We start from the raw sequence: 9157 nt of genomic DNA, 5'->3' as shown, positions 1-9157 counted from the left end.
AACAAAGTACCACAAGCTTAATGGCTTAAAACAGCATACATATATAATTTGTATAGTTCTGGGAGTCAGTAGTCTCAAACAGATCTGCAGCATGGCATTTCTTCTGGAGGCTCCAGGGGAAAACCTGTTTCCTTGTCTTTTCCAACTTCTAAAGACTATCTGTATCCTTGACTTACGAACCCTTCCTCAATGCCAGCAGTGGGGCATCTCTTCTCTCTTACCTTCTGCTTCCTTCTTATAAGGATCCCTATAATTACTGTGAGCCCACCTGGATAATCCACAGTAATTTCTTCATCTCAAGATCTAATCACATCTGTGAAGTTCTTTCTTTTTGCCATGTAAGGTAACGAATTCATGGGTTCTGGGAGTTAGAATGTGGATATCTTTGGGGCCACCGTCCTCCCTACCATGTCTACCCCAGCTAGCTACTACGGTACTGGTTCTCGGCAACAGAAGATTCATTTTTCTCTTTCTTCCTCCCTCCATTTCCCCTCTTCCTCCTTCCCTCCTTCCTTCTTTTCTTCCTTCCTGCCTTCATTTATTGAAATTTAGATTTTAACTTTTTTGAATAGGCAATGCATTCACGTGATTCAAAAGTGAAACCAAATTAGGCCTAAGAATCACCCCCAAGAGAACCTCTTTTGTTGCTCAGATGTGACCTCTCTGTCCAGCCAACACAACAAGCAAACTCACCACCCTCCCCCTGTTTATGTGGGACATGACTCCCAGGGTGTGAACCTCCTGGCAACATGGGACAGAAATCCTGGAATGAGCTGAGACTCAGCATCAAGGGATTGAGAAAACCCTCTCTACCAAAATGGCGAGGAGTGAAATGAGACAAAATAAATTGTCAATGGCTGAGAGATTCCAAACAGAGCTGAGAGGTTATTCTGGAGGTTATTCTTATGCATGAAATAGATATCACCCTGTTAGTCAAGATGTAGTGGAGAGGCTGGAGGGAACTGCCTGAAAATGTGGAGCTGTGTTCCAGTAGCCATGTTTCTAGAAGATGATTGTATAATGATATAGCTTTCACAATGTGACTGTGTGATTGTGAAAACCTTGTGTCTGATGTTCCTTGTATCTACCTTATCAATAGGCGAGTAAAACATATGGAATAAAGATGAATAATAGGGGAAAAAAATGAAACCAGTACAGACATGTTTACATTGAGAAATCCTGATGCTATCCCTGTCCTCATCTACTCTATTTCCCCTGTCATCTACAGGTAACCATTTTTATTAGTTTCTTGTGTATCTTTTAAAGCTAGTACAGGTAAAGATATATATTTCTTCCCTTCTTCTCTTCCACAAAAGTTAGCACACTTATATATTATTCTGTACCAATTTTCTTTTCTTAATATATCTTAAAGACTTTTCCATATCAGTACATAGGGAACATCCCTACTGATATTTCTTTTATAATCATTTGGTATTATAGTGTATGGATGTGCCATAGTTCATTCAATTGTTCTCCTATAGATGGGTGTTTGGGTTCTTACCAGAGTTTTACTATTACAAACAATACTGCAATATCTAACGGTGTACCTATATTTTTCCTGTGTTCATAGGGAGAACTCTGGGACAAACTTCTACAAGAAGGATCAGCGTGCTAAAGGGTAATTCTAATAGATTTTTCCAAATTGTCTTCTTTATGGGTTGCACCACTTTCCATGCCTGTCAGTATTGCAGGAGAGTTCCCCCGCAGCCTCCGCAGAAGTGAGTTGTCAGCCTTAGGTATATATTTTAACTAATCTTAGAGGTGCAAATTATGATTTCAGTAAGTTTCATACGTTTTATCCAATGAGTTTCAGGTGGATTAGATTAGACCAAGGGTGAGAGCAGGGCAAGATTTGATATCTATACATCGTGTCCTACGTGCATGGTCTGTGTGTGTCCCTGGGCACTGCACCTCCCTCCCCAAGAAGCTGCACACAGAGCTGGGCTCTGAGGGGGTTATTTTTATTTTTATTTTTTAATTTTTAATTTTTTATTAATTAAAAAAAATTACAAGAAGCACAACATTCCCAACACATCCTGAGGGGTTTATTGTCAGTCTGTGATGGACCCAGGCTTCCGGGGTGCTGGGGGGGCAGGAGGGCCTTCACACAGGCCTGTAGGTCCCATTGTATGTAAAAGGGGGAGGCGCCCAGCAGTCTCCAGTCTCCTCAGGAATCCATCGCTGGACGTAGTTTGGGCCAGAGTCCCGAGGCCACACCATCACAGTGTCTCTGGACCACAAGGACGGGTCCTCTTGGAAGAAGTTGAAGGGCCGGAGCAGAAAACCCACCGCGTTTCCTGGTGTGGCTGTGTTGGGAATGTCCTCTGAGTGCGGGATGTGCAGGAAACCCACTGTCACCCAGGCCACCAAGTCCTGGGGGAGAAAGGCAATGGGCAGCGGGGCGGAAGGCAGAGGAGGACAAAGCTGGTGGGTTTCAGGGGGGCAGGGCGTTGATGGGGATTGATCACCTGAGGCCATGGGTGGCCTTTGGGCATTTTTAGATATGTCTAGAAATTTCCCTCAAGCCTCTTAAGCCCCCTTTTAAAGACCTGGGCACATCTGATGACCTCTGAACGTGTTCTACACACAGCAAGTCACCACTGTCTATCCTGGAGTTGGGAACAGATTCAGGCAGAGGGTGGCTAGGGCTCTCCACTGGGGAAAGCCTTGGGGTTGGGGCTGGAAGAAGACAGGGCCAGTGCTGGGCAGGGCTGGGGACAGCCAGTACCTCATTTTCAATGTTCTCATTGTTGCGAAGAAATTCCTCAAAGACCACAGGTGGGTTCCAGGGGTCATTCTGGTTATAGATGCTGCTGCTGTACAGCTCAGACTCCCGGTACTTGGTCACTGCCAGGGGGTACCTGCCAGGGCCGAGGGGAAGCCATGGGACTCTGGGGGCTGGGGTGGTCCCCTAGCCACTTCCAGAGAACATCTTCAGGGTCAATGAATGGAGGCAATGCACAACCACACAGACACAGTATCACACAGAGACAGAAACACAAACACACACAGATGCAAAGAAACACACGGAAAAGCTGAGAGGAACCCCTAACCCTCCCCCACCCCCAGCCTCCCTGGGTGCTGCTCTCACCTGGCCCAGGTGACAGCCTGCTCCTCTTGCCAGCCCGGGGGCAGCATCTGATCAGCCAGGGAGTGAATCTGCACGCGGTAGCTGCGTCTGTGGCCCCACTGGTTCTCCGTGGGGCTGGCAAAGAGCAGGTACTTGGGCAAGGGCTGTCCGAAGCGAAAGGCCGCCTGACGCTCCCGAAGGTACTGCGTCTGCTTCAGGGTTGGCTGGACCAGGTGATGTCTGGGGCTCCAGGGGTTCGTGATGTTTTCAGGCTTCATCTGCAGTGTCTGAAAGCTATTCTTGGTGCCTGGAGGTGTGCAGGGAAAGGGAGAATGAGAATCCAGCTTCCCGAACTGAAACACCCTCCTGCACTGGGGTCTCTCTCTCTCTCCCATAACTCTGTCAAGAATGAAGAGGATGCCTGGGGGCCTGCACTGAGCTAGAAATGTATGTAGAGGGAAAGGATTAAAAAACCGGAGAAACTAGCTAACTACTTATAGGTCGGTCATTGCAGTGGTAGCAATTCTATTATTCCTCTGGACAATTCCTCTGAAGAGCTAGACTCTGAGTCTGGTACCGGGGCTGCAACTGAAGAGAGCAGGGTAACTCGTCTTTCCCTAGGCTTGTGTCCAGCACCCTTTAGGGCCCAAAGGGGAAAGTGAGGCTGCATGGGTGGAGGCCTCCCATCTGGTCCTAGTGACTTTGTTACGACCTGTGATTTGAGAACCAGGCCAAGTCCTATCATTGCAACTTCCCAGGCCATGCTTTCTATAGTGACACCGTTAATCCAAGAGCTCCAATGAATATTTCTAGACAACACTTCACTCCACCTCAAAGTGCCAGTCAGCTGTATTTCTTAAATGCCTGGGCATTATTCCACACCCCATGTACGCACGTACTTATTTAACCCACCCCACTGTAGGATCAAGGCAGCTCTACAGCAAGTTCTGAGCTGGTGACACCAAGGACACTTTCCTGCTATAGCAGCTGGTGTAAAACTTTGGCGCCATTAACTGTCACTATTTTTTTGGAGGCACAGATAGTTCTAGCATTGTAGGTTTAGCAGAAGCAGGCTGGGCAAATACTCATGATTTGATCCCACCAAGAGGGTTTGAGAAGTGTCTCCTGGAAAGCTCTGAAGTAGAAGCTTGACTAGGAGGGTGTTGTGGTTTGAATTGTGACTCCTCCCCGACCAAAAATAAAAGAAGGGTTCAGGTCCTAACTCTTGGGACCTGTAAATTGGCCTTATTTGGAAATAGGGTCTTTACAGATGCAGTGGGTGACGATGAGGTCCTTCTGGTGTCCTTATGACTATGGACTGGTGTCCTTATGACAAGAGGGAAATTTGGACACAGATATGCAGACCCAAGGAAGAGGACAGTTATATGAAGACTGAGACAGACCCAGGAGTGAGGCTGCCCCAAGCTGAGGAATGCCTGGGGCCACCATCAGTGGAAAGAGGCAAAGGAGCATCCTTCCCTAGCGGTTTCGAAGGGGGCATCTTGATTTTGGCTTTCTGGCCTCCAGACCGTGAGAGGAAACATCTCTGTTGTTTGGACCACCCTGTTTGTGGTCCTTTGTTGTGGCAGCCCTAGGCCACTGAGATGGAGGGTCTTGGGCTAAGCCTACATCCTACCTGCCACGTCCAGGTCCACGCGGTAATGCACCAAGTGCATGTGCATGTTGCCAAGGAGGTGGGTGTGCAGGCGGGTGCCATGGCGCAGCCCCTCAGGTGTGTAGAAGGTGGCGTGCACATAGCCGGTGGCATGCATCTTGGCCTCCATGATCCCATTGGGGTAGAAGAGAAAGTCCCAGATGTAATCGTAATTGTAGACGGTTGAAGTTGTCCGCAGCACCAGCACCTGGCCCTTTAGTCCTGCATAGAAGTTGAAGCCACCACTAAAGTTGGAATCAAAGTGCCGCCGAAGGGGCACCCCTGTGGGCATCTCAAAGAGACAGAGGGCTCGGGGGTAGTGGACAGGGCCATCAGTATCGTAGTAGTGGAAAGCATCCAGAAAGGTGGCGGTCTCCGGGCAGTCGATGCCAGGGGCTAGCTCGTGAGTGACACTGCCCAAGCCCCAGCCTACATCCATGTATTTGGTCTGCATGCCTGCAGGTGTGTGTCCTCCGTACAGTGCCACTGCCTCTTGCACGCTCACTTCGTAGGCTATGCGCTCACCCCTGAAATGTACATTCAGGATCTGCAGCCCCGAGGAAGAGCGCAGCCTGAAGGCAAAGCTCCAGCCCTCATAGTGCGCCACGTTGCCATCCAGTTTGTAGCGGGGCTGTGGGGGCTGGACCATGTGGGCGCCTTTCAGGGTGATGGGGGTGGGCAAGTCCCCACGTGGCTTGTAGGAAGAGAAGAGGGGTGGCTTCTGTGTGTTGTCACCCTCCTTGCTGTGGGGAGGTAGGTCCTCCAGGATCACCACATCCACCTCTCCATCTTTGTATTTCCTTGCTAGTTCTTCTGGGCTCCTGTAGAACTTCCCATTGTACCAGACCTGCTCCACCACCCAGTCTCCAGCATCTGTGCTCCTGTGGTCCACAAGGAGCTCCAGCCCAGTGGGGTGCAAGAAGTAGCCTTCTACAAAGCGCTGTATGATGAACCAACTGCGGCGCTGGCCAGAAGCCAAGCCTCGGGGAGCCACGTCGGTGAAAGTTAGGCACCGGTCTTGGCAGTCTTGGAATGAGAAACCAGTGGTGTAGAGGAAAAATGAATGCAAGGGTTTGGTGGCTTCCTGCAGGAATTGGCTTAGGAGGACATACTCAGTTGAGGAGATTGGTCTGGATGCCCAGGAGCGGTGGTGCCCAGGCTTGAGAGGTAGTACTCGCAGATAGTGGGGCCCCGGCAGAGGCCCCACAGCAAATTCAGTGATATTGGGCTCCTCCTGGGCTCCGAAGAAGATGACAACCCGGGCTTCCCGAACAGGCTGCGCTTTATTTCCATTCAAAAATTTCAGCACATGTTGCTTCCTGGGCAGCAGCATCTCAATGAGGAACACGGAGTTCTTGGCCATGGTCAAAGCCTTGGAGGACTCCAGCTTCAGATCCTTCTTGGACCAAAGGAAGTTGTGCACAGCCTTCAGCTCTTGGGCACTCAGAGCCGAGAACACCTCGGCCTTGCTGTGCAGGCTTGATTGGGAGGGTACTGCTGTCACCACCACCTGCAGCACCAGGATCCCAGTCATGCTCCAGCCGAGTACCAGGGCCTCTCGACCCATCATTCTGGAATGTGGGAGAGAAGATGAAATTAATTAGGTTCTGGGAGGAAATGGACTTTGGAGTCCAATGCCCCTTAGCCCCATGGTTCTGTATAGACTTAGCATCCTCTCTTTCCCCCAGCTCCAAAGTCCTGAGTGGCAGCTGGCTTCTCCAGTCCCCCATATAGTTCCCATGCCACTCAGGCCCTTGTCCAGACTTTGGATCCATTGTGATTTTCCTCTCTCTTCGTTGGCCTGCCCGCTGGTGCTCTCATTGTCCTACGGATTTTCTTACCTCTGTAAACTCCCTCTTCTTCCCTTTTTCTGTACATTTTCTTGGCCAGGCAGTACCCCATGCTCTTATCTTTCCACACTTATCTAAGGCAGGTTGTGGCATTCTGAAGGCAAAGCCACCCCAAGACTGTGCCCCATCCGGATGTGGCAAAGTGCTGATGCTGTCATGGAGAGGTGGGGACCACATTAACAGCTGAACTGTATTTTTGGCAAAACCAAACGTGTTTTGTAAACATGCTTTAAAATTTAATGTAGACGTTATCAGAATAGGTTTTGGAGTTAGGTTGCCTGGGATTGAGTCTCAGGAAGTCACATCACTTACTAGCTGTGAAACCTGGGGCAAGTGACTTAAACTCTCTGGGCCTCGTTTTTACTAATGGTAGAACAGAAATAATAACAACAGTACCTATGCCCTAGAGTGGTTGAGAGAGTTAAACCAGATAATAGACGTAAAGTGTTTAGACAATGCCTGCTGTATAGTAAGGTACAGGCTTTGTGAGGCTGGAAGGAGAAGCTCATCACTAGGGAAACTTTTTTTTGGTTTTTGGAAAAAGTATCTCATTCATCACATAGACGATTCACAGATGATGTTGGGAACACAATCCGTTTATTAGCTACAGGCCATCTTTTCCCCACGGACACTTTCCTCCAGAGAAGCTAAGCTTCAAGGTATCCCTTTTCTTATCCAGACTCTTGCTGCCAATTTCACATCCCTTAGCTCCTTTCAAACTTGTCTGAAGCCTTATACCCCTAACAAACTTCTTATTTGGGACCTTGCCTAACTTAGCTGACTTGTCCACTCCCTGACCCCTCAGCGCTTTGTATTTAGTCTGTACACAAACGTGCATTTCGTGATATATAGCTCAGAGAAGGGTGTTTGCAGGGTCTGCTCTGTCACTTGGTCAGGCGGCTGCTGCAGCCCTTCCTTCTGTGACCTTCCTCTCCGTAGGTGCATCTGCCTGGTTTTGAGTCACAGCCCACCTGGGAAGTCCTTCTCTCTACTCTGCCCCTCCCCCCCCCCCCAGCTCTAGTGTTCTGATGCCAGGTTTGGCTCTATGGACATGCCCCATCCTGGAGACTCCCTTGGGTTGTATCTTGCTCCTTAGACACTTTGGGAAAGCCCAGGAACTTGCGGGACTGTTCTTCCCAGGGGCTGCTGGGGGAGTCCAGAAACAGCATATGGAGTGAGACCTTGTTCTACTACTACGTTTTGCCCTTTTACCTTTTTTTTTTATAACCTCTTATCCCTAAATATCTTCCTGCTTTCCTAAGAGCAGAGCCGTGGAAGAAACCTGTGGTTCTGAGACTAAATGGAATCTTGTGACTATTCCTTTAAACTGACCTCAGTTATTCCTTTAACCTCCCCCACGTCGGGTCCCCAGCACAATCCTCTGTTCCAATGTGCAAATGAGCTGTGCATGTGGGCTGCGGGTGAAGTGAATGGTGGCAATAACCTTTAAAGGAAAAGGGAGAACCCAGCGGCCCCTGAGATTTCTGCACCAGGAAACATGAAGCAAGACCTCTCCACTCCACATTGCATCTCCTGTATCCCTAGAACCCCATCCACCTGCTCACTGTGGCTCCATTCTCATTTTGCCCCTGGGCAGTTTTATGTCTGTTCTCTTGGCTGTAACTGAAACACCTGGAATCTTCTGCGGCTCCCTCTGGGCTCTTACCCTTTGCTTTCTGGCCCTCTTCCCTCTTGTTCCGTCGGCTCTCCTGCCCTCCTCACTCCATTCCCTTCTTCCCTCCTTCTGTCCCCTTCCCGTTAAGTCCCTTTTCCACTCTCCCCCAGAATTCCATCAGGACATACCTGTTGGCTCTACTCTGGGTTTGCCTCTGCTGCCAGGCTCTGTCCCTGCTCTCTGATCCTTGTCTGGCCCTCTCGAAGATATAAAGGAGAGACTGGACCCCGCCCTGGGAGGGAGGGACAGGGTGAGGTGTGGGCGGGCCAAGGCAAGGACCTGTGCTCAGTGGTTTCCACTGTGGGCAGAGGCAGCTGCCTGAGGAACTGTGTGGAGCCCTGGGGGCTGCAGCCGAGGGCTCCCATTGTCCATCACTTTATCTGATTCCTGAAGCTCCCCTCTCCCTTCACTCCTTTGCAGCCAGAGCACACGCCTGTTTTCCCCCAACACCACATTTGCCCTGGATCTGTTCCCCTATCCTTCCTCTGGTCACGGGAGTACTATCCACAAGAAATCATGCTTAGTTCTCTCTGTTACAAGCTGAGTGCTGCTATAACTGGTTAAAGCAGGGGAGAGTTTCAGGTGCCAGAGATAAGGAAAAAGGGAAATTTACTAGCAGATCATCTCATTTGAAGTAGATACACAGACAAAGGTCAGGATAAGGCTGGTAGAGACTGTACAACATCAAAAGCAAAGATTTACTACCTATAGAATAGGGAAATAGAATTTGTGGGGCAAGAGAAGCTACTGGGTTGAGACTCTAGAAGAAATCTTATTAACTATCCTGGGATTCTGATAGGATTCAGAAAAGAAGGAGTCATCTGGGGACAAAATGGGTCAGGGTGGCTAAAGTGATTGCCCAGAGAGAGGAGAATGGAAAGAGAAGTCCAGAGGGGCCAGCTGTGCTG

General features: G+C 49.5%; 1 protein-coding gene across 1 annotated transcript; it reads right to left on the bottom strand.

The window, feature by feature from the left end:
• Nucleotides 1-1948: 1948 nt before the first annotated feature.
• AOC1 (amine oxidase copper containing 1) lies at nt 1949-8449 on the bottom strand. The gene is made up of 5 exons (XM_077165025.1): nt 8378-8449; nt 4707-6295; nt 3092-3377; nt 2729-2861; nt 1949-2373 (listed from the first exon to the last, which is right to left on the bottom strand). The coding sequence occupies exons 2-5, from the start codon at nt 6292-6294 to the stop codon at nt 2104-2106; spliced, it is 2277 nt and encodes a 758-aa protein (XP_077021140.1). The 5' UTR covers nt 6295; nt 8378-8449; the 3' UTR covers nt 1949-2103.
• Nucleotides 8450-9157: the final 708 nt, after the last annotated feature.

This window comes from Tamandua tetradactyla, chromosome 1 (assembly GCF_023851605.1).
Source record: "Tamandua tetradactyla isolate mTamTet1 chromosome 1, mTamTet1.pri, whole genome shotgun sequence".
In the NCBI taxonomy this organism is placed as follows: Eukaryota; Metazoa; Chordata; class Mammalia; order Pilosa; family Myrmecophagidae; genus Tamandua; species Tamandua tetradactyla.
Note: the sequence above shows the minus strand (reverse complement) of the source record. Positions and strands in the feature narration are given on the sequence as shown.